Genomic DNA, 26,877 nt, shown 5'->3' on the forward strand with positions numbered 1-26,877 from the left:
AATATAGTTTTGTGGGATTCGCACACACACACACACACACACACACACACACACACACACACACACACACACACACACACACACACACACACACACACACACACACACACGCACACGCACACGCACACACACACACACACGCACACACACACACGCGCACGCATGCGCACGCACGCACGCACACGCACACGCACACACACACAAACACACACACAATGATTTTTATACCCTACAAACTGTATATTCTATCCCCTAACCCTAAACCTACCATCACAAAAAAAAACTTTCTGAATTTATACATTTTCAAAAAATGATTTATAATGACTTATGATTTATAAGTTGTTTTCCACATGGGACAAAAAAAAAGTCTGGTATTGCCATCCTTGTGGGGTAAACGTAGGGTTTACCATAACCACACACACACCTCCACGACTCCAGGTGAGATGACCGCCAGGATCAGGTAGAGCCAGATGTAAGCGAAGATACTCCAGAACGCGGTGATGAAGAAGACTCTCAGATGTTTAATCTTCCTCACCTCGCCTTCAGGAATCACCCACACACAGATTCCAATGATCACGAACATATTAAAGGCAGCGCTGCCCACAATGGTGCCTGGACCCAGCTCACCGGATACAAAACCATGACCACACACCTGAAACACACAACATCACAGCCAATCAGAACACATCTGAGCTTTAATGTATACAGTAGCAATGTGGAGCAGCAGATTTTTGGGCCAATGAGATTTTGTGAGTTAGTTTAAGTTATAGGAATTTTGTTATTTGCTTTAGTCATTTTTATTTAGTTTTTTTTTGTTTACATTTTACAGTTTTTTTCGATTGCTAAACGACAGTGAGCACAACTGGAGCTACATGTGCAAAACTCTAACTACAGTCTGCACTACCAACAGTCACCTGAGCTAAACAGTTCACATCACCTGCAAAACTCATTCAGAGCAACACAACTCTTAAAGGTAGGGTAGGTAATCATTTTTCTAAAAAAAAAACATTCCAAATTTGTTTAAACTGTCTTTATATACCAATACATAATTAAAATGTAAGTACTCTGAAAAAGAAAATTTAAAAATCGAGTGACTGTAGACCTTTTAATCTGCAATAAACACAGCTCATTATTTCCATTCACTCCACCCCCTCCCTTCTGAGCTCCTTCCAAAGCCACGCCCCCAAAACACATGAACGCGCGACGCCAAACGCTCGGCTGGAACAAGACGCATTTATTACCTGAGACGAGTGGAGAGGAAGGAGCGCAGTACATACAGTGACATCATGTCAGAATCACATGTAATAAAATACCTAACTTTATCACTATGAATATAAACAAATAAGATTTCTTTTAGTACTCACTATCAAGCTAGCATATCGATAATGGTAAAGTTTCATTCGGTAACGAGCTATATTTATAAGGCAAAACTAAAAACAGGTTGCATTGATACACGTTTTTCCATTACCATCAGTTACACTGTGATGAAGATGAATTTCGTGTAAGATTCATAACATATACGGTGTTTTGCATGTAAGAGTTTCCATGATGAAAACATTGTTGACTCTAATGAAGACTAACGTACACTCCGAGTCCGGAGACAAGTACCGCATCGTCGGCTCGAGGACAGGTCCGGGGTTGAGGGCGAAGCAGAGGAGGTCGTTCAAGAGTGCGGGCAGGGTCCGAGGAAGTAGTTTTTGCCTTGTTTGCCTTCGCTGACTGCATATGCAGGTGCTTTGAGCTGAATATTTCCGGGAACAGTGACATGTGATGAGTGCACGCAGGGCAGCGCGCGCAGTGGGGCTCGGGGCGGGCACGAGACATGAAGGCATCTGATTGGTTCTTTACATTCGCACCGAATGGCAGTGATTGGTCAGAGTTTTTACTGTCCTGCAGCTGCTACAGAGGTCTGATTTTTTTCATTCCTTTTTCTAAACACATAATGTATTGACTACTATCAGGATGGAAGGACCATTTCACCCAGTATAAAAAAAAGTGTTTCTGAACAGGATCACCTACCCTACCTTTAACACATGGCTCAAAACAGGCTCAGTGCAGCCAAACATGCACAACCCTCACTGAGATAACACACACTGTCACTCAGAACACACTGAGAGGAAAAACACTAGCATCAAACACCAATACAGAAAATACAAACTTTTCATCTTTACAGTTTGAACAATTTCAGTGACATTTTCTTCAAAGAAATGAGCAGTTTGCTTCAATAGTCTGTAGTAATTTACGGAATTACAGTAATGAGAAAAAAAAAGGTAGAAACTAAAAGTACATTCTGTAATTCGAACAAATAATTGAGGGGCTAATCCTGCCTCTCTCTAGCATCAGGCCACAGGTTTTCATCAACATCACATCTAATGTTCTCTCTTGCCATGAGAACCTTCTGGAGTGCCTTATCCATCCCTAGCAGTCCTCTGGACTCGTGTCCTCACATCCGGCACGCATCCGCCCTCTCCCTGCCACCCTTTCCCTGCTCCCTCCACGAACCCGTCTTCCTTGTTCCATTTCCAAAATTAGTCTTTCTGAGCTCTACCTATATCTGTATATCTATATATATGTGTGTGTGTGTGTGTGTGTGTGTGTGTGTGTTCACTAACAAGTCTAAAACAAGACATCTGCTTAGCCTTTCAGCTGAAACTGCACTCATCAGTGTTTGAAAGGCACAAGGCTGAAATCTATTCTGTTTTGAATGTGTGGTTCACAGTTTTGACAGCAGTGTGTTAGCATTTGAACAAAGTGCTGTAAATACACAGTGTTGTGCAGGTTGTGGGTAAAGTCATGGGATAAGTGTGTAGAGTTTTGAAAACTGTGTTCAAGCAATGAAAAACGAACTAGAGTTTGGTCCACATGAACTGCTGCTGTGCAGACTGTAGTTAGAGTTTTGCACATGTGACTCCAGTTGTGGCCACTGTTGTTTAGCAATCGAAAAAAACTGTAATTTAATTTATATTTACTTGAGTTTTAGTTTGAGTAATTTTAGTACTTCAAGCTCAACTTATTTATTTCAACATTTCTAATTCTCATTCATTTTTTAAAAGTTTTTCATCTACTTAAAAAAAAATATATACTTCAACTTTATTTCAATTGAACTAAAAAAAATGTAATTAAATTTTTTTAGGCCACAATGCTATCAGCTCCAACAATAGTTTTTAGCAACCAACAACAAAACTGATTGAAGTTTGGAAGATGTATAAGGTAATAAAATGCAGAAAGGGGTTGAGGCACGAATTAAATAAAAAGGCTGAATCTATTCGCAAGCAGTTGATGTTTAATGAAAACAATCTTATATAACACTTCTCAATTACAAAACAAAGCAAACAGAACAACCACTCAGTAAAGACAGACGAGATTGGACCAAGAACATAACAAACACAGGGCTATACAGTATATACAAACGTAGAGCAATAAAGGAAACGAGAAACAGGTGCAGAGAATCAATCAAACAATGAATCACCATAGAAACAAAGCAAACACAGGAAGTCCAACTCAAACAAAACTCAAACACGGATCAGACATGACAATGGCTACTCTTAGCTTTGCCGCTGTTCATTGTCAACAGGAACATCTCCTATCAACCAAATTGGGAAAGATATACAATGCTATGCAATGTTATGAGGGTGTACAATCACGAACGACACGATAATTCATGTTCTATGATGTAGTAATTATGTAGCATGTTCTCTGGTAACTTCATCTTGTAATGCCATTGTCATGCACTTTTCCAATTAGTTCCAAGTTGTTCCAGTTTCCAAGTTGTAAATTCACACTTTCCAAGTTGAATGGAGCGAAGCATGCGGCCTATGCAAACATTTCAGTGTTTAAATGGTTCAATTAAATGACAGAAAAAACAAAAATAATTCAACAACAGACGAATTGTGTCACTTTCCTCTTCAACATTAGATCAATGAGAAATGGGTGTTATTCAGATTCAGTAGCATTCGATGTCACATTCACTGAATATCCTTAATAATGAACCGAATGTCCTTGGGGAAGATAAAACAAGAAAAAAAGAATGAAATAAACAGCACGCAGGTGTTGTTTATCTATGCTGGGGCTCTATCACTGATATATATATCTACACCAGGCGGCGAACCTTTGGGATCAGTCTGTGACAAACAGATAAATCAACCAGCGTCTCCTTTCCAGCTGAGCTTGCAATGAGATTTCACACTTCTCACGCCAAAATTTGCCAGACTGCATCTCCTTCACTGCAATGTTTCAAGATGAACGATGCATTGTGATTACTTTGTTTAGATACGTTTGTCGTACAACAATAATCCCGCTGTGTACGTGAAACCCTTGAGTGAAACACAGAGGCCTGATGGATGTCCTAGCACATTAGATCAAGAGATTCAGAGTGACAAACAACGTGGAGAGGCTAATGCGTGGCAATAAAGCTGAGCTGGAGCTCCACTGACGTGCTAAATGTTGGCCAAGACAGCGGTGAGCGTCTCCCGCAGGCACAGTCACACAGATCTGAGAAAGCGTTTGATTCCATGCTGTGGACGGAGAGGAACGAACTAGGAGCGTCTCATTAATAAACATGATCTGGACACTCATTAGCGAGAGCAGCGATCAGCATGCATCTCTCAAACCATCTCCATCTACATCTTAAAGGGCCAAGAAGCTGTTTGACCCATCAAAATGCTCTGACAAACACATTTTCTGTCCTGTTTTTGCAAACATACTACTGAAACAGAAGGTTCCCTGCTGAACAATAAAGTGTGCAAAAAAGTGTGCAAAAGCTGAGAGGCCAGCTAAGACAGACAAACCATGACTGGTTTAATGGTCCAATATCCTATACATCACATCAGTGTTATTTTAGTATCGTTGATATACAATTATAGATTTTGTTAATATACTTAATTAGACTTTATTTGTATGTTTTCATTTTAATTTTAGTTAAAGTTTTAGAATTTTATTGTGCTTTTGTCATTTTTATGCTTGAAAAAAAAAAAGTCTATAGGTGTGTTCACGCCATGTTGTAATTACCGTAATTACGAGATTTCAACTTGTAAAAAGCGTTCACGTCCTTGTAGAGCTCGTAATTACAATTTGTAAGCTGTGAATTTTCTGAGAGCTGCTACTTGAACCACATGAATGCTGTACCACCTGACCGTGTTGACATCTCAAAATTACGGTAATTGTGATATGGCATGAATGCAGCATATATACAGTAGTTTTAATTAAAGGGTTAGTTCACCCAAAAATGAAAATTATGTCATTAATGACTCACCCTCATGTCGTTCCAAGCCCGTAAGACCTCCGTTCATCTTCAGAACACAGTTTAAGATATTTTAGATTTAGATTCCATTGAAAATGTATGTACGGTATACTGTCCATGTCCAGAAAGGCAATAAAGACATCATCAAAGTAGTCCATGTGACTAGAGTGGCTCAATCTTAAGTTTATCAAGCGGCGAGAATACTTTTTGTGCGCAAAAAGTAAACAAAAATAACGACTTTATTCCACTATTCATTTCCTTCTCTCTGGGCCTCGAGTGAGTTCACGTAGTGTAATAGCGTAGCGCGTCTGTGTTGTACGTCACACGTAGGCTCACTATTGGCCTACGCTGGTCATGTGTGTGATGCGTGTGACGCACAACACAGAAGCGCTGCGCAGTTACACTACGTGAACTCACTCGAGGCCCAGAGAGAAGGAAATGAATAGTGGAATAAAGTCGTTATTTTTGTTGTTTTTTGCGCACAAAAAGTATTCTTGTCGCTTGATAAACTTAAGATTGAGCCACTGTAGTCACATGGACTACTTTGATGATGTCTTTATTGCCTTTCTGGACATGGACAGTATATACCGTACATACATTTTCAATGGATGGACAGAAAGCTCTCGGACTAAATCTAAAATATCTTAAACTGTGTTCCGAAGATGAACGGAGGTCTTACGGGCTTGGAACGACATGAGGGTGAGTCATTAATGACATAATTTTCATTTTTGGGTGAACTAACCCTTTAAGTTTTAGTTTTAGGGTTTACACAACAGCAATGTACTAAAAATGGAAAAACGTACAGATGACAACGTTGTCAAAACAATTCCCGTTCACATGGAGCTGCAAAAATGCCTAAAATGTTGTATTCTGCTGCCAGGCCAGTAGTTGGCGATGTTACGTTTTAAAGAAACACTACACACCTGTAGACTGAATACGTTACAGATGTGCATGACGTCACCGTTTTCACAGTTGCACATTTTTGTTGATTTTCACAGAGACAATAAAGTTATATAGTTTTCTAAAACTTGCACTATGAAACCCGTTTCAGTTTCACCAACAGTTTGCGTTTTTATGCCCCCAAAACGCTACTGTTGTGTAAATGAACGGTCAAAACACATAAAAAGTTTCCCGTTTTTAGTTTAAATCAGTGTGTAAACGGCCCCTTGATTATTTAAGGAAATCAACTTGAACAAAAACTGTACAAAAATAAGAAATGTTGCCTTGTCAACTAGCTGAAGTAATACATTTAATATTTAAAAAATGTATAAACTAATAAAAAACAAAAAAAACAATAAAAATAAAATAAAAATGTATATTAATATTAAATGAATATTAAATGAATATTAAATGAATATTAAATGAATATTAAATAATATTAAATTAATATTAAATAATATTAATAAATTTAAAGTTTTCTATATTTTATTTTAGTTAAAGGGATACTTCACCTCTGGAAAGATGAATGTGTATTTAAAATAGGTAATTTATGTAGAAGAAATGTGAAGACATTTTTGAATTTGGAGCTTTCTAGACTGAGAAAAGCCAGAAAATGTATTTTTGGCTTATGTGGATGAAAGACAACAACTCCCAGAATGCACTTGCTTCGCTGCTCTACGAGGCAACTCCCAAGCCACGCCTCCCGGTTAGAGAGCGCAGTTGAAAACAACAAGGTTAGGCTACTAGTGAGTCTCCGTGACGAGTTTGCCCGGGATATCGAGATCGCCCAAAATGTCCGGGATTCGGCTTTTGCATTCTACAGTCGCCATTCATTATGTTTACTGTGGCGAGCAGGACGAGGCTGAGGGGCGCGGGAGAACGGCGCGAGGCCGGTGGCGTCATTACTGAGACGCATCGGTCTCGTATCTCTCACGGAGGAGCGGGAATTTTCTTAGTAATGTTAAAACGCACATCAACCGATCACTTGTTTAGCGTTCATGTAAACACTACATTCAGATTCACCAATCGGAATGAATTCAGTTAGATTGAAACAAATGGTGTGCATGTAAACAATGAATGGCGACTGCAGAAAGCAAAAGCCGAATCCCGACGGCCGGACATGTCCGGGAAAAAGAGGATGGTAACCCCTACTACTCAGATTTCTCCTACTACTCAGCTTTCTCCACAGAACAAGAGCCTTCTAGCTTAGCTTCCAAAGAAAGATGGCTGACACTATATTCTGTGAGTGAGATCCCACCCTCTATGGGCGGGTTGAAAACATGCGGGACAGCCCCTCCTACTGGCTGTAGTCTTTAGCCTCTGGCCAAAAAATCCTCCGATGACGCAAAATGACGATTTTTGCGTCATCGGAGGATTTTTTCCAGACAAAAAATACATAAATCTCTCATCTCAGGGGGATATGAGGGTGGAAAGCACGGTAATTCGAAAATACTACAGGTTTTCTACTAATACAAAGCTTAATGCTAAATCCTGAAGTATCCCTTTAAAGGTATAGTGGAGGATTTTCTTTTTCCGGGTGGATCATCAAGACTATTGGTCCTCCTAATTGTCAATCATTCTGGTGATATGTTTACGTAAGGCTGTCGTACGTGCTCGTACTTTCTGCACATGCACACTTTCAGGAGTATATGTGTGGTGAGCTACGGTTTCAGCCATAATCATTGAAGCTCGCCGTTCTCACCGGGTTTTTTCAAAATGTCTGAGGGTCGCAAGAGAAAAAGTGTCTACGAATTGTATGACAAGAAGAGAAAGGCCTCTGAAGAAAGAAACAAGACCAGTGTTTTGGGGAGAATATTTCACATGCTGGCGTGCGCTAAAAGCACAGGTTGGGCTTCCCACTGATGCCTCAGTCGCGAAGTTTCTACTCGACAGGTAAAGTTTGGCATGCTATTTGGAGAAATCCATTTAAAATCACTGCTAGTAAAAGTTAATGTAAGCTATGATTAGCGATGCTAGCGTTTAATAGGCGTTCCCTCTCGGGAGCAGGTAGAGTGTTGCGCATGTGCATTTTTTCAAAAAGTGGAGAGGGCGGTTCTTTCCTAAAATTCGGGAAAATCCTCCACTATACCTTTAATGTTATTTATTTAATTTTTTTTATAATGAAAATGTTTTTATGGGTATAATTTTAGTTTTAGTTAACAATAATAACCCTGCATTACAGCCTGGCGAAATTCATGACTAATGTAAGTACTTTTGAAAGTTTCTTGTATTCTACACATTTTTGTATGTGCCTGTGCGAGCAAGACGAGTCATAATATTTATATAAATTTTCTCAGAAAGGTAGAAAGACTGTAAATTTTAAAATGCTAAAAGTTCTCACAGCCAAAAGGCAATGCTAAATCCACAAAACATATATTTTATTTCCATGAATCTATAAATTATGGATGGCCCGTGCTTCAATGCAAACAGAATGAAAAGACAAATCACCACCTAAATTATGAGCGGTAATGTTGCTAATGAAATAGTAAAACCCCAGGCTACGCTAATGAGGGTTTAGCCATCTGCTGTGAATGCAATAAGTAGTTAAGCAGTTAATTGTCAAAAAAAAATTGCCTTTAATTGGCTTCCTAACTAGTACATTTGTCATTTTAAAGTCTCACCCACCTCAATGACTGACAGGAGAATTTCAGGGGCGGAGGATCCAAGTGCCATCAGGGTCAAATTTGACACGGTCTCGTTCCAGATTCTCACAGTGGCCACCGACGTTTCTCCGCTGGGCATGGTGATGGTCACTTCTTTTTCCTGGGTGAGCAGAAGGGAACATGTTCAGGATACAGACAGCTAGTCATTATTGCTAACTAAAGCCTGACAGGTTCTTGCAGCAGGGTCGTGCACCACTAAGAACGTAATTGAATTTGAACTGAGGAAGCAAACAGAATGCAGAAATGCAGTTCAATTTTAAATGTATGAGGGGAAAAATTGAATTTTCTAAATGAAAAAATTATGAATTTAATATTTAAACCATCAAATTATGCAGAACATATTTTATATAAATATATACACTGCCGTTCAAAAATGTTCGGGATTGTAAGAATTTTTTTATGTTTTTAAAAGAAGTCTCTTCTGCACACCAAGGCTGGATTTATTTGATTACAAATACAAAAACAAACCATAACATTGTGAAATATTATTACAATTTTAAATAACTGTTTTCTATTTTAATATATTATAAAATGTAATTTATTCCTGTGATCAAAGCTGAATTTTCAGCATCATTACTCCAGTCTTCAGTGTCACATGATCCTTCAGAAATCAGTCTAATATGATGATTTGCTGCTCAAGAAACATTTATTATTATTATCAATGAAAAAATGTGTGTAAAAAGATTTTCATGATGAAAAACTGCCAAACTGTATAAAAACCCTGAGGCACATACAACCATCACACTCACACTCCACAACTCAATAATGCGCCGCTACGCTGTCAGAGATCATAATTCTGGTATGGTGTTTTTATTGTTTGCACTTTCATTGCACCTGAAGTCAGTCAAACTGTCATGGTTCAGTTGTTTCTTTTGAGATAGAAGAGTTCAAGTCTAGTTTTTCTGCCTGGTTTGACCTGGAGGCTCTAGAGTGTGTGTGTGTGTGTGTGTGTGTGTGTGTGTGTGTGTGTGTGTGTGTGTGTGCCTCTGATCCAGTGCAATGCAGAGCTGGAAACACTTCCCTTTATTAATTTGCAACTCGCATTACAGGAATTATGACTACCCTTCAGAATGATGCATCTAAGGCAGTCTGTGCCTGGATGTGTGAGACGCTCAAGTCAAGAAAGGACTCAGACTGCTGATTTCTTTATGATTCAGTGCTAAAACATGCTAAAAAAGGTAGAAATATGTTCAAACATGCTAACAACATGGTAAAACATGCTAGCAACGTGCTAATTCAAGCTAGCAACATGTTAAATATGCAAATTCATACTAGCAATGTGGTAAAACATGGTAGTAACATGCTAATTCATACTAGCAATGTGTTAAAACATGTTATCAACATGCTAATTCATGTTAGCAACATGCTAAAAATGTGTTAAAACAAATTACAATTATTTTTTACAATTATTCATGAGATCATTCATGCATTATAAGGTGCATTACAAGGCATAATGAATGCATTAAAAAAAACTTTTATAATGCATTATACATAACGCTTTAAGTAAAGTGTTACCAAACATTTTCATTGAATGTTTTAAGTTGCTCGGCTGTGCGTCGTCAACACCAAAACACACCTATTCAGATTTCTGCACTCTCATGCATACAGACAACAAAAACACTTGAGATTGTATATTATGGCTTTTTCAAAATGTGCACAAAAACAGGCTCAGAGATGTTTCAAAATATAAGCTCTTCCTTGGCTAACATCTCCAGACTATTTTTGGTGGTCTCTGGTGCTGTTTTTCACACTTGCATTTCCCATGACCCTGCAGACAAGGTTGTTTTGACAAGGGTCTTTCTAGGGGACGCTTTGATTAATGAGGTAGACTCAGAGCTGTTGGCTTTGATTTGGCAAAGGAGAGAAACTCACCGGAGAGAAAGAAAGCAACACTGACTCCTCACAAAAAAAACTCTGTTAGCCAATTTAGATTAACATTGTGATGCTATTATGTTTGTACCGGTGTTATTTTATCAGTGTTATACTATTTAGTTTTTATTAATTATTTTGAATTAATTTTAGTTTTTTCATCACAATTTTTATTATTATTATTATTAGATATATTACATTTTAATTCATTTTAATTAAAGAATTTGTCATTTTGTTGTGTGTTTTTACAATAACAAATGTCTATAGTTTCTTAATGAATGTCTAAATTGATTTTCTAATCATGCTAGCAACATTCTAAAACTTGATAGGAACGTGTTAATTCATGCTACCAACATGGTAGTCATGCTAGCAAAGTGTTTAAACATGTTAACAACATGATAATAATATGTTAAATCATGTTAGCAACATGCTGAAACATGCTAGCAATGTGTTATGTTATCAACGTGTTAAAACATGTTAGCAATATGTTAAATCATGTTAGAAACATGCTAGCAAAAGGCTAATCATGCTAGCAACATGTTAAAAAACATGTTAAATCATGTTAAAACATGCTAATTCATGTTAGCAAATGTCCTAAAACATGCTCACAACATGATAATTCATGTTCGCAATGTGCTAAAACATGTTATCAACATGGTAAAAAATGCTAACAATGAGGTAATTGATGTTAACAACGTGCAACAACATGCTAACAACATGCTAATTCAGGTTAATCATTTGCTAAAACATGCTAGCAACATGCTAATTCATGTTAACAATGTGCTAAAACATGCTCACAACATGATAATTCATGTTCGCAATGTGCTGAAACATGTTATCAACATGGTAAAACATGCTAGCAACATGCTAATTCATGTTAACAATGTGTTAAAACATGTTAGCAATATGTTAAATCATGTTAGAAACATGCTAGCAAAAGGCTAATCATGCTAGCAACCTGTTAAAAAACATGTTAAATCATGTTAAAACATGCTAATTCATGTTAGCAAATGTCCTAAAACATGCTCACAACATGATAATTCATGTTCGCAATGTGCTAAAACATGTTATCAACATGGTAAAACATGCTAACAATGAGGTAATTGATGTTAACAACGTGCAACAACATGCTAACAACATGCTAATTCAGGTTAATAATTTGCTAAAACATGCTAGCAACATGATAATTCATGTTCGCAATGTGCTGAAACATGTTATCAACATGGTAAAACATGCTAGCAACATGCTAATTCATGTTAACAATGTGCTAAACATGCTAACAACATGCTAATTCAGGTTAATAATGTGCTAAACATGCTAGCAACATGCTAATTCATGTTAACAATGTGCTAAAACATGCTAGCAACATGCTAATTCATGTTAACAATGTGCAAATTTTTTTTAACAACATGTTAATTCATGCTAACAATGTATTAAAATCTGCTACAAACATGTTAACAAACTGTAAAATAAAACTAGATACATGCTAAGATATGCAAACCACTATAGTGTTTATTAATGTTTTGAATCAGCTTTTATTTTTATGTTTACAGTTTTCCATTTTAGTATAACTTCCAGTTATTTTGTTATGTGCTTTTAGCATTTTTATTAGTTTTTGTTTTTGCATATTTCTATGCAAAGATTTAATTTATTTTTATTTCAGTTTTGGATATATTTGTGACTGTATCGTGATGGTGCAGCATTATCAGTCAGTTTTATTGCATTTTATTGCAGTTTTATGCAGATGTTTTAATGAAATTATTTTAGGATGCTAGCTGTGTGAAAAACATTTGCTACATCTGGCTATTTAAAATTCAGCAGCTATGCATTTAAAGCTAGAGATTTTGATTTATTTAAAAATTTCTGGCTGAGAAACTGAAACTAAAGAATTGAAGGAAATCTAGCCTCCTTTATAAAAGCATTTTGGCTAATTTTCCTCTTCCGACAGGTTTATGGGGCATGACTCAGTGAAGGTGACAAGAGTAGGCGATCTACCCTTCACAAGTGTTGACGAGTCAGGCGTTTTAGCAGAAAGAAAGAAAAAAACATCAAGCACACTGCAAGCATTTGCATCCCATTAAATGTTCAGTGGCTGGAGAAACAGTCACGATTGTTTTTATTTTAATAACGCCAATTACTAGCTAAAGTCAAGCTCAGGTGAAGGCTATGCTTTTAAAAGAAGCGTTCTCCCAAAAATGAACATTTTGTCATTGTTTACCCGGCCTTACATCATTCCAAACCAAACAGTTTTTTCCATAAAACAAAAAGGAAAACTTTTTTATTAGTCTTCACTTTGCTACTTTTTATATGATAACATTACAGAAGAACAAAAAAAAAAAAAAAAAAAAAAATACATACTTCCTATGACCCATGCACTAAATTCCAAGTTTTCTGCAGACATACAATTACTTTATTCTATAAATTAATCGAATCATATGGTTTTCGCAAGTTTCATAACCAAATGCACCAGTTTGAATAAAGAGTGCATTTTCAGTGAATACTCACTTAAATTTTTTATTTGACAAATACTTTTATCCAAATCAACTACTCATTTACTCTACATTGCATTCAAGGTGTCCAGTTATTAGATCATGCACTCACTGAGAATCGAACCCATAACCTTAGCGTTGCTAGCGCCATGCTACCATTTCAGAAGACTTGAAATTAGACTATTTTTTATGACACCTTTATGATGTTTTTTGTCTATTCTGGGCAATCATGGTCACTATGAACTCTTATTAATATCCTGCATTAAAAAATATTTTTGTGGCAAAAAAACGGGAAAAAAACAGCAGCATACGGGTTTGAAATGACACAAGAATGAGTAAATAATAAGAAAATGTAAAATTTTGGATGAAAAGTAGTTATTACTCCACCATGTGCATGACGTCATAAACGAACCAACGTGGCTGAACGACCACTTTGCGACAATATGGTTTCGGGAAACAGTCGTGACTCTTGATTTCTTCAACGATGCATCGTACTATGGTAGTGGAGCAGCGAGTTACGTCGTTGTACGGGAAACGCACCCCTGTTTAGTTCTCTATGAAGCCCCTCCTTCTGAAAAGCACTGTGCTCTGATTGGTCGGCTGGAACAGTGTGTTGTGATTGCTCAAGTGCTTCTAGTGTGTTTTGGGAAATGTCCCGCCCCTTAACATAACCGCCAGTTTTAAAACACTACTAACTAACTCAACCAGGCTCCGCCCCTTTATTTCGCATATCCATTGGGCGGGAATTATTTAAATGAGGAATATTGTGACGTGTTCGTTCCCGGAAGAAACTCAAGACCACAATGGAGGCGTTTCAGGGAGTTCAGAAACAGTGACACTGATATAGAGAATAACTCTCGCTGGAGGGACTTTTTCATGCTCAAACAGAAACATTACACACTAAAGAAAGATGAACATGGAAAATAGCACAATAGGTCCTCTTTAGTATTATTTTACTGTTTGTCAATTAACAGAGGCATGCAATGCAAATCCTAAAGAGAGACATAAGAACTGTTTACCTTGGAAAATGATCATAAATCATCTCTTTACGGTAGACGGGAACTAGGTTGCTGCGATTTTGCAATTATTGCAAGATTATCAAGATTATGCAGATTGTATCACTCACCTGTGACGTGATGACCTCGATGGATGCCATGAATCTGTCAGCGATGATGGACACTCCCAGAAACATGTACATGAGCGAGGCGAAATAGATGACGGCCCGCATGATCTGCTCTCCGAGACTGGGTTTGACAGGCATCCACACGGGAAGGACGATTCCAGGCCTGCACTCGACAGGGTCGCTGCACGGTTTGTTCGGAGCGGGTCCATCGCTGTCATCGGTCAGGTTACTGTAGAGCTCTGAGGGAATCTCTGAAGGAGCGACGGAGGGCAGGAGAGACGGTTCTTCACGCTGGGATTCGGGAGAGCAGGACGGGGGCAAAGAAAGGACGAGGACGAGACTCAGAAAGAGGATGGAAGAGCGTCGAGAGGAAACCGGTGCCATGATCTCACTCCTCAAAAGGCTTCTGGAGTTCAGAGGAGGAGAAGAAATAAAGGAGGTGATTGAACACGGAGAGAGGAACCAGCCCGCCAGGGGACCTGGGGAGACAAGAGTAAAGAAAAGAGACTTTAATGGCAAGCAAAGCAAACGAAAAGGCATCTGTAAATGTCATCATCAGAAAAACAAATCTCACGCAGCTTTAGAAGAACAGCACTCGCAATCCAACATAAATATCTCCAGGCTGCAGCTTTGTGCGGAGCAGCTCCTGCTCGCTTTTATAGCGGAGTGAATCAAGTAGATGATTATAAAAAAATATGTGAGATGCAGCAGAAACAGACCTTGGTAGAAGAATAGACTGCGTAGGCAATGAAAATGATTGCTTTCATTAGGTGAAACACGGTTACAAGGACATAAAAAAAACATACTGTTGATGATAATGGATGGGATTTTTTTTTTTAAAGAGCTTAGCAACAGGATATTGAGAAGGGATGGACAACTCAAATAAGAATGAAATAACAGTGGAAAGGTTGCCAGGACGGAGGATTATGTCCTCCGCAGGTCTCAGAGAGGGACATCTGTGTGTGCAAGGCACACACACACACACACACACACACACGCAACCAAAGGAAACTTTTAATGCTCAGATGTTGCTCTTTCATAGCTTTAGAGACTGGGCCAGATTTACTAACAGCTTGCGTCAGCACAAACCCTCTTTTTGGTGTTAAAAAACGACTGTCAGGATTTACTAAAGATGAAATATTAGCGCTGGAAAGGTGTGGACAGGGTTATTTTTGCTCCTGAACTGATTGCATATGCATTTGTAGGAGTTTCCCTTTCAGACGGAAGAGTTATGGGAGGAGAGTATTTAAATGAATCATGCATGGTGAATTACTAAGGTTTGCGCTCGTCAATTTACTGGTATTTTCACCAATATTTACCGCCCTAAAAAAGAATGTCTTAAACCAGACGCTAATTTGCGCTGCTCTTGGTAGATTGTGTTGGTCATTATGGAAATGATCCGGCTGCGTCTGTTCTTTAATTTGCGTGTCGTCAGTAACATGAGCAGAACTCTCCTCTCCCATCGGCGCTTTAATGGGATTGCCCTGTTTAGGGTTAATTCAGAAGCTAATTTGCCCTGTTTAGTAAATCTGGCCCTAGAAATGAGTACTCAGTTATGTTTCACTGCAAGCATCAACTTCGTCTCAGATGTTTCTTCTCAAATATCTTAGGAGGAGAAAAAACTACAAAAGATTGTTGATGAACATGAAGAGCATAGAGCTATTAAATCAATGTGGGTATCCATTCCCAAATGAAACTGATTGAAATATTGAGAAAGATATTTAACAGAGGAGATCTCATTTGTGATTTTATATGAAAAGCAAGCATTTCTTGTCAAACTCTAACTTTTTTTGTACTAGTGTTATTTTGACATTATTTATATATTATTATAATATTTATGAATATATCGAATTAGCTTTTTATGTTTTCATATTTTATTTAAATTTGGTTTCAGTTTTAGTTTTTGAAAGGTTTGTGATTTTGTAAATTTTTTTGTTTTTATATTAATATTTGTGACCCTGGATCACAAAACCAGTCTTATGTTGCACGGGTATATTTGTGGCAATAGCCAACAAAACATTGTATGGGTCAAAATGATAGATTTTTCTTTTATGCCAAAAATCATTAGAATATTAAGTAAAGATCATGTTCCATGAAGATATTTTGTAAATTTCCCACCTTAAATATATAAAACATTTATTTTTGTGAATGGATGCAGCACTAATCGCCAATAGAAATGGACAACTTTAAAGGCGATTTTCTCAATATTTCGATTTTTCTGTACCCTCAGATTCCAGATTTTCAAATAGTTGTATCTCGGCCAAATATTGTCCTATCCTAACAAACTATACATCAATGGAAATATTATGTATTCAGCTTTCAGATGATGTATAAATCTCAATTAAAAAAAAAATTACACAAGACATTTTGTGGTCCAGGGTCACATTTCAATAATATAATTATATATACAATAGCTATAATTTTTTTATTTTTTTTTAAATAACAGTTTTAGTAGATTCTGCATAAACTTATTTCAGTTAGTTGTCAAGGCAAAATTTTCCTTTACATGTAAGTTTTTTAAGTTTAAGTTTTTCATCTAAAATGTATATTTAATTTTATTTCAGCTTTATTTTAATTACCACAGTAAAAAATAATAAAAATAAAAAAAAGTTTTAGTTATAGTGAGTAATAACGACACTTAAGGAACTTCAGGAGAAACACATTAAGTCTCCTGAGCTATAAAAGACCAAACTTTGAGCAATTTGATTCGGTATCGTGAAACATGTGAGCACCATTCAAGAGCCACCCTAAACTCTAGAGGAGACGAGACGCATGTGACATTATTGGGTGTTTTTCCCAGGAGAAACATCCGAGAAGCAGAACACTCCCATATGTAATCTAATTGTTGCCTAGGAGAAACATTTTAGACATTAGAGATTTCATTAGTGATGTTTTCTTTCAAACACACACACACACACACACACGCACGCACGCACGCACGCACGCACGCACACACGCACGCACACACACACACACTCTAATGCTGATTTCTGATTTATAACACAACAGTGAGTGCAAGCGTGCACTGCTCTCTCTCTCTCTCTCTCTCTCTCTCTCTCTCTCTCTCTCTCTCTCTCTCTCTCTCTCTTTAAATATAATTTTACAGATATTCAGATTTGTCTAAATCCAGAGCACATTGTCCATACTCACTCACCCTTGTTTTTCTTTCTATTGTCTCTTTCTAAATGGCCTTATTCCATCACAGAGTAGCTCTGTGTCCAAAACAAAGTTTGAACTGCTCTCCCTTCTCTCAGTCAGAATACTAAACAGCGAGACAGAGCCGCATTGTGCTCGTGTTTCACGCAGTGATGGGTTGCATGGAGGATAGTGGGTTGCCCCCTAATTTCCCCTCATTAACACAGCATCTCTCTCTCTCTTGACGTAACAGTGTTCGTATGACTGCCGGCTAGTCATTTGCGGAGAGCTAAACCCCCCAGTATAGCAGCACTGAGTCATAATACAGCATGAGCTAAAATAACCTGGATGCAGAAACTGTCTTTGTTTCTGCTGCAAAACCACCTCAGGGACAGAACCGGCGCTGAACTCATGTTTCTTTTAAAACGGCACATTAAAGGAGGTACAAAACAGCTGCTTTGGATATCACAGGAGACTGTGAGGAGGGCATGCTCGCTGCTTATGAGATGATGGAATGATAGACACTGAGAGAGAAACAGAAAAACTGAAGGCAATTCATTTGAAATCAAACTAATTCAAACTCCAAACTGATCCGCAGGACGGGTATGAGACGTAAAAAGACACATTAAAACAAGCCATCTATCCCAAAGTCTGAGCAGCTGTAATAACGATGCTTGCCTTAGCAAACAATAAAAACTGATGTCTTTATTGTTTGTACACTCTTAAAAATAAAGGTTCTTTATTGGCATCTTTGGAGCTTTTAACAGTCCATTGCACAGAAAGTTATTTATAGTGGAAAAAGTTCTGATTATTAAAAAGTTCCTCAACATAAGGAGAAAAAATTTATTTTTAGAAAGGGGGACCAAAAATGGTTCTTCTATGGTATCACTGCGAAAGCCACCTTTTGGAACCTTTATTTTTAAGAGTGTACATGATGTATGTTAAAGAGGACCTATTATGTTTTTTTCCTATGTTCATCTTTTTTTAGTCTGTAATGTTTCTGTTTGAGCATGACAAAGCTCTGCAAATATCCAAAGCACAAAGACACAAGTTATTCTCCAGTGTCACTGTTTCTGAACTTCCTGAAACGCCTCCATTGTAGTCTTGAGTTTCTCCTGGGAACGAACACGTCACAATATTCCTCATTTAAATAATTCATACGCAGAATAAAGGGGCGGAGCCTGGTTGAGTTAGTTAGTAGAGTGTTGAAACTCGAGGTTATGGTAAGGGGAGGGACATTTCCCAAACATGATTGAAGCGCTTGACCAATCACAACACACTGATCCAGCCGACCAATCAGAGCACATTGTGCTTTTCAGAAGGAGGGGCTTCATAGAGACAGGAAGTAAACAGAGCGTTACTAACAGACTGGGAAGAGAGGAGCTGCAACAATGGAGAATATGGGAATATAATGTGTGTTATGAACATTCAAGCATGAAAACCTGTTCTAGTAGAGGCCAAAAACAAGACTTTGAAAAAGGTCATAATAGGTCTCCTTTAATGTTTTTGCAATGTTTGTCATGCTAATGAAGTGTTTTGAAAGGAGAGAGAGAGAGAGAGTGTTTGGCAGCAGTGTGAGAGTCAGGCTCATAGATATTCCCCCCACGACCAGGACGTTTCAATAGAGAGCCCACTGAAGGGCTGGTGAGGGCGATACATCACAGAGAAATGAAGCAGAAAGTAAAAACAAAAAAATGGTAAATAAAATATTAGATTGATTGAAGCAAATATTTCGATGAATCTCACGAAACCTGTCAGAAACATGTCGGGTCAAATTTGACCACAAAATCAATAGGAAAAAAACAAGAAAATATATTTTGCTTAAAGAAAATAAAGCATATATGTATGAGCTTTTTTGATATTTTATTTTGTAAAATAAGTTTGCCCACCCTGCGGATTATTAAAGGAGCATCAGCAATTTACTTATGGATGCAATTCACATAAAAACTGCAGCCCTTCCCCTTCTGTCAGTTATTGTTTAGAACCATATTTTTACATTGCAACATTATTTTCAAGGTCAAGTCTATAGAGTTCTATATAGAACCCTAGGGTTCTTTACTCAATTTTAAAGAACCCTTTATGCCAAAAAGAGAGACATTTTTTAAATGATTGCATAATACTTTCATGTTTTACTTTTAATGATTACATTTTTCTAGTGATAAAGTAGGTTACGAGCTGCTTTATTCATAAACTGTAATACAATATTGAAATTCAATTAAAGTTACACTTTATTTTGATGATCCACTATAGACATTCGTAACTTGTCAACTAACTCTCATTAGAGTATTAGTAGACTGTAGTAGACCGTTAGGTTAGGGTTAGTTGTTTGGGTGAGTAAGTGACTAAGTTGACATGTAGTTGCAAAGTTACTTACAGTAGAATGTCTGTCAGGGGGAGCATTAAAAAAAGTGTTAGCTAATATTAAGCGGATAGTCTACTAATACTCTACTGAGAAATTGCTAAATAGTTTCCAAAGTTACTTATCGTTAGTAGAATGTCGAAAATGGCCCATTGAAATAAAGTGTTACCAAATTATTAAATTAAATCTAAATCTATAAAATCATCTCATGATGGGAACCCCTAAAAGGTTCTATGAAGCGCCTGACAAAACCCTTTAAAGTTCTATATGGAATCTTTTGTAGCATCACAGAATGCAAAAGTAATAGTAAAATGTGAATTCCCAAACACTCGGCTTGCCTTCCATTGAAAGATTCTTAACTGTCATGAAGCAAGATATCAGGCTTCAGAATATAAATTCTTACATTTTTCAATTGTCAATTTGGGCCCTGGACAGGGGATTCACCATAATGCATCCTCTCTCCCTCTCTCTTGTCACACATACAAACATCCCCACGTGCGCAGTGATTCATCCATTTAGCTGTTTCAGCAAGTGCACTCACATGCCAAAGCCAGTGCGCACTGACCACAGCACACATATTTACACACACACACACACACACACACACACACTGATGCAGCATTTCTTTTCAGGCTATTCTCAAACAGATGGAGAAGTTCACTCTTACATAAGCAAGTTATGTGCAACTATTCAAACTAGCACTGATAGAGCACTTAAAGCCACGGCGAGGCTAAACATATTTCTTTATTCTACCAAAATGCTTTCCGGAAACACTCTTCCATGCCTCATTTCAGCCGCTGACCTTGAGCCATCTGATAAATCTGTGCCTGCTTGTGTAGAAATGAGAAACTTGAGGCCTTTTCCTTTTTATGCCCCTAAACTCACTACAGACTCATTAAATCCAAACCGGAAACATTTTTCTTTTCAAGAGCTTTTACTTAACTAGTTTCCATTTTGTATCTTACTGGATCGATGTACTGATGTATCTTCTTGTTATACTTCTGTGGATTTTGTACTCCATGCCATGAGAAGCCGTGCTTGTTAAAATGTATTATTGCTCATTTAATTATTAAGAAAACAGAAAAACAATGCATCACCCACACATTAAATGTTGCTGTGTGATGTTGAAAAGCAGCATTATCCATTAATATATATTAAAGACACAAGAATAAATATCAACAGATTCTGTTACATGTTGTCAACTGCCACAGAAAATATAGAGAAATAAAAACAATCATCTTAAAACAGCACGGATTTAAAATATGCAACTATTCTGAACTGTTCTGAAATTATAATCAACAATACTTACGTTACACGTGTTGACATAATACGCATTCGGATGAGATGGAACTTATCCAGATGAAATCTCATTCCTACCCACAGATATCAGGGCCGCTGTTCAAATGAAAGCTACAGGCCCGGCGTGCATCACTGAGCATGTCAGTATACATTTGCTGTGTGCTGTTAAAACGCACCGTGACATTTTACATTGCTGAATCTCGACTTGTAACTCAATTTAACCTTTCGAGTACAGAAAAACAATACTTAATAGCATCTTGGAAACTGTGATGGGAGAAAGCTGAGATGCTTTCAATTTGAATAAATATTTGTAATGCATTTAATTTTAAACCAGGTTCCTATTTACTTCTTAGGGTCATCTTAGATGCATTTTCATCGATCCGATCACAAGTGGACGACGCTAAATACAGGTGTAAACGGGGTCTGAAAGGTTTTGAGCTTGTCCATCTTTGACCACTTCCAGAGGTAGTCAAAAACACGTTAGACCGGATTGCTATTGTACAGTAGACGCTCATGTGGTTGAATGTGAACATCCAAAAGGCCATGATTGTAATGGGACGTGTTGTGAGAAAGCTCACCGAAACAAGGGATTCAAATTTTGGTGCGTTGAACCAAAACACTTCGAACGAAATCGCATTTGCCATCTTCATCAAGTAATGCAATTAGTAAGCAAGTAAGCAATCCTTTGAAAAAGTAAAGTAAGGGATTACTCTTAATTTTTCTGTAATTAATTTGTTACTTCTGATGCAATTGCATTAAATACTGTATTTATTATAGAACAATTCTAAATAAAACAATAGTGGATTTAACATCATAGTTTAAAGTCTAATATAATGTTCAAATGTGGATGACAGTGTCACTGAAAAGTGGAGTAAATTAGATCTTTAACATTGTAAATTTGTTATATTTGATTATTTATTCAAAACAGAAGCCATGGAGCATTACATCATATCCTGCTGCCCATATTGCAGGGTCTGCAATAATTTTGCATGCTTAAAATATGCGTGACTGCCCTTTGAGCCTGTGCACATTGAGACACCCCACAGTTATTTGTCCCTTCACTGGACTGTTTATATATTCAATCATTTCCTTTGGCAGCTTCTGCAGTGTTTACAAAACAAGAACAAGCAGCTAATGTCTCAAGTGAGCATGTCCTGGCTTGATTTCAGGTAATTTAAATGAGAAGCGGTTTCCTCTGATTCTGCTGAGGCTTCTGAGAAAAATCCTGTTGTTTCTTCACTAATTCTTATAACATGGACGTGTCCACATGAAGCATAACCTTGTCTGCTGTCAAGAGTGCGTTATACTTGAATAGCATCTAATGACAGAAGAGTGTCTGATAACAGGAGTGTCTGATCCTAGAAGAGCGCCTGATGACACAAGAGCGTTTGATGCTTGAAGAGTGTCTGATGACGGAAGAGTGTCTGATTCTTTAGGGTGTCTGATGACAAAAGAGTGTCTGATGCTTTAGACTGTCTGATGACAAAAGAGTGTCTGATGCTTTAGAGTGTCTGATGACAGATGAGTGTCTGATAACAGGAGCGTCTGATCCTAGAAGAGTGCCTGATGACTGGAGTGTCTGATGACGGAAGAGTGTCTGATGACGGAAGAGTGTGTGATGATGGAAGAGTGTCTGATGACAGAAGAGTGTCTGATGATGGAAGAGTGTCTGATGATGGAGAGTGTTTGATGATGGAAGAGTGTCTGATGACGGAAAAGTGTCTGATGATGGAAGAGTGTCTGATGAAGGAAGAGTGTTTGATGAAGGAAGATTGTCTGATGAAGGAAGATATTCTGATGACGGAAGAGTGTCTGATGATGGAAGAGTGTCTGATGATGGAAGAGTGTCTGATTAGTGTCTGATGATGGAAGAGTGTCTGATGATGGAAGAGTGTCTGATGACAAAAGAGTGTCTGATGACGGAGAGTGTCTGATGATGGAAGAGTGTTTGATGATGGAAGAGTGTCTGATGACGGAGAGTGTCTGATGAAGGAAGAGTGTGTGGTGAAGGAAGAGTGTCTGATGAAGGAAGAGTGTCTGATGACGGAGAGTGTCTGATGAAGGAAGAGTGTGTGGTGAAGGAAGAGTGTCGGATGAAGGAAGAGTGTTTGATGAAGCAAGAGTGTCTGATGAAGGAAGAGTGTCTGATGATTGAAGAGTGTCTGATGAAGGAAGAGTGTCTGATGATTGAAGAGTGTCTGATGAAGGAAGAGTGTCTGATGACGGAATAGTGTTTGATGACGGAAGAGTGTTTGATGACGGAAGAGTGTCTGATGAAGGAAGAGTGTTTGATGACGGAAGAGTGTATGATGAAGGAAGAGTGTCTGATGACGGAAGAGTGTCTGATGACGGAGAGTGTCTGATGACGAAGAGTGTCTGATGACGGAGAGTGTCTGATGAGAGAAGAGTGTCTTATGAAGGAAGAGTGTCTTATGTAGGAAGAGTGTCTGATGACGGAAGAGTGTCTGATGGCATGACGCTTACTGTCACAGGCGCAGCGGCCATGACGCTCACAGTCTCAGGGGCGGCAGGCATGACGCATACTGCCTTGGGCTCGGCTGGACTGGCGTTAAGTGCAGGCTCGGCTGGACAGGCGTGATGAGTTGGGTGGCGTTCCGGACCGGGGCGCAACACTCTCCAGACACCAGATTACAGTCTCTTTCCAACTCAGTCCGGTGGTGTCTGGGAGGTTGAGGACGATGGAAAGTGGCCCCGATCCAGAACACGGTGCTGAGGGTTTCATCCTCCAAAGAGCTTGTGAGGGCAAGCTGAAAAAACTTACTGGAGAAACTTAGGATGTCTTGGTTCTCCTGAGCCACGAGGATGAAAGCATTGGCCACGAGGATGAAAGCATTGGCTTGCTCAGTTGGGGATATTTTGGGGATATTTAATTTAATTTTATCAATCAATAAATTCCTCTTGAAACAAACTTTGTTGTATTATTTTAATTTAATACTGTGAAGCTGCTTTGATACAATCTGTATTGTGAAAAGCGCTATACAAATAAACTTGACTTGACTTGACTTGACTTGATGAAGGAAGAGTGTTTGATGACGGAGAGTGTCTGATGAGAGAAGAGTGTCTTATGAAGGAAGAGTGTATTATGAAGGAAGAGCGTCTGATGACGGAAGAGTGTCTGATGAAGGAAGAGTGTCTGATGACGGAAGAGTGTCTGATGAAGGAAGAGTGTCTGATGACGGAAGAGTGTCTGATGAAGGAAGAGTGTCTGATGACGGAAGAGTGTCTGATGACGGAAGAGTGTCTGATGACGGAAGAGTGTCTGATGAAGGAATAGTGTCTGATGACGGAAGAATGTCTGATGACAAAGAGTGTCTGATGACGGATAAGAGTCTGATGGTGGAAGAATGTCTGATGATGGAAGAGTGTCTGATGACGGAAGAGTATCTGATGAAGGAATAGAGTCTGATGGTGGAAGAATGTTTGATGACGGAAGAGTGTCTGATGACGGAAGAGTGTCTGATGACGGAAGAGTGTCTGATGACGGAAGAGTGAATGTCTGATGACGGAAGAGTGTCTGATGACGGAAGAGTGTCTGATGACGGAAGAATGTCTGATGACGGAAGAATGTCTGATGACGGAGGAGTGACTGATGACGGAAGAGTTTCTGATGACGGAAGAGTGACTGATGACGGAAGAGTTTCTGATGACGGAAGAGTGTTTGATGACGGAAGAGTGTCTGATGACGAAAGAGTGTCTGATGACGGAAGAGTGTCTGATGAAGGAAGAGTGTCTGATGACGGAAGAGTGTCTGATGACGGAAGAGTGTCTTATGAAGGAAGAGTGTCTTATGAAGGAAGAGTGTCTGATGACGGAAGAGTGACTGATGACGGAAGAGTTTCTGATGACGGAAGAGAGTTTGATGACGGAAGAGTGTCTGATGACGGAAGAGTTTCTGATGACGGAAGAGTGTCTGATGACGGAAGAGTGTCTGATGACGGAAGAGTGTCTGATGAAGGAAGAGTGTCTGATGAAGGAAGAGTGTCTGATGACGGATAAGAGTCTGATGATGGAAGAACTTCTGATGAAGGAAGAGTGTATGATGAAGGAAGAGTGTCTGATGACGGAGAGTGTCTGATGAAGGAAGAGTGTGAGGTGAAGGAAGAGTGTCTGATGAAGGAAGAGTGTCTGATGACGGAGAGTGTCTGATGAAGGAAGAGTGTGTGGTGAAGGAAGAGTGTCGGATGAAGGAAGAGTGTGTGGTGAAGGAAGAGTGTCTGATGAAGGAAGAGTGTCTGATGAAGGAAGAGTGTCTGATGAAGGAAGAGTGTCTGATGAAGGAAGAGTGTCTGATGACGGAAGAGTGTCTGATGAAGGAAGAGTGTCTGATGAAGGAAGAGTGTATGATGAAGGAAGAGTGTCTGATGACGGAGAGTGTCTGATGAAGGAAGAGTGTGTGGTGAAGGAAGAGTGTCTGATGAAGGAAGAGTGTCTGATGACGGAGAGTGTCTGATGAAGGAAGAGTGTGTGGTGAAGGAAGAGTGTCGGATGAAGGAAGAGTGTCTGATGAAGGAAGAGTGTCTGATGAAGGAAGAGTGTCGGATGAAAGAAGAGTGTCTGATGAAGGAAGAGTGTCTGATGAAGGAAGAGTGTCTGATGACGGAGAGTGTCTGATGAAGGAAGAATGTCTGATGACGGAAGAGTGTCTGATGATGGAAGAGTGTCTGATGACGGAAGAGTGTCTGATGACGGAAGAGTGTCTGATGACGGAAGAGTGTCTGATGAAGGAAGAGTGTCTGATGACGGAAGAATGTCTGATGACGGAAGAGTGTCTGATGAAGGAAGAGTGTCTGATGAAGGAAGAGTGTCTGATGACGGAAGAGTGTCTGATGCATAACATCTGATGATGGAAGTGCATCTGATGAAATAAAAATGTCTGATGATGGAAGAACGTCTGATGCTTGAACATCTGATGATGGAAGTGTGGCTAAAATATTAGAGCATCTGATCCTTAAAGAGCATCTGATGCAGAGGAGCAGTGACACTTTATCATAAGGTTTTTTGTTAACATTTGTCAAATATATTAGTTAACATAAACTAACCATGAACAATACATCAAAAGCATTTATTAATCTTAATGTTAATTGCAACATTTCCTACATTGTTATTAAAATCAAAAGTTGTATCTTGTTAATTTTATTTATTAGACCTGAACTAACATGAACAAACAATGAACAATTGCATTTTTATTAACTATCGTTAACAAAGATTAATACAGCCTCTAACAAATGTATTACTCATTGTACTGTAAGTTAATGTTAACTAACATTAACTTATGTAACCTTAATGTAAAGTATTACTAGAGGAGCACATAATGACAGAAGACTGTCTGATGACAGAGAGTGAGTGTTTCAGGCAACAATTTTGATAAATTCATGTTGAGTTCCACTTTTTTGACAGCAAGTAATTAAGCTGATTTTCCTAAACTGCTGGTAGACCATGATCAAAGGAACATTATGTCGCTGTTTTTATATTCACTTTGTGCTTGTATATAATTTCTGAGACCGGAAACATTACGCAACAGTGGTGAGAAAAGCCAAGGGATTCACATTCACATGCAGGGCTGTAATCACCAGGAAAGTAGAATAACATTTGCATATGCTAAACATAGATTATTGTTATTAAAAGAGAGAGAGGACACTGTGAACGTACAACACAGACACTGTAAAAGAACATCAAACAGACGAGCTGCCCCCAGAATTCATAGCGACGATCTTCATGTGCCCTTCTATCACAACTACAAG

The 26,877-nt window shown here is 38.5% G+C and overlaps 1 protein-coding gene across 2 annotated transcripts in view; it reads right to left on the reverse strand.

The window, feature by feature from the left end:
• The window catches only part of slc8a2b (solute carrier family 8 member 2b), a 119,265-nt gene that overhangs the window by 18,043 nt on the left and 74,345 nt on the right, over positions 1 to 26,877 (reverse strand). For both annotated transcript variants that reach the window (XM_082179945.1, XM_082179944.1), the window contains exons 2-4: positions 14,326 to 14,801; positions 8,804 to 8,941; positions 425 to 652 (exon numbers count right to left, since the gene is read on the reverse strand). In XM_082179945.1, coding sequence (XP_082036071.1) covers positions 425 to 652; positions 8,804 to 8,941; positions 14,326 to 14,706 — 747 coding nt within the window. In that variant the 5' untranslated portion in view covers positions 14,707 to 14,801. The remainder of the gene's footprint in view (positions 1 to 424; positions 653 to 8,803; positions 8,942 to 14,325; positions 14,802 to 26,877) is intronic.

The sequence above is a fragment of the Leuciscus leuciscus genome (genome assembly GCF_965113295.1).
Source record: "Leuciscus leuciscus genome assembly, chromosome: 9".
Classification (NCBI taxonomy): Eukaryota; Metazoa; Chordata; class Actinopteri; order Cypriniformes; family Leuciscidae; genus Leuciscus; species Leuciscus leuciscus.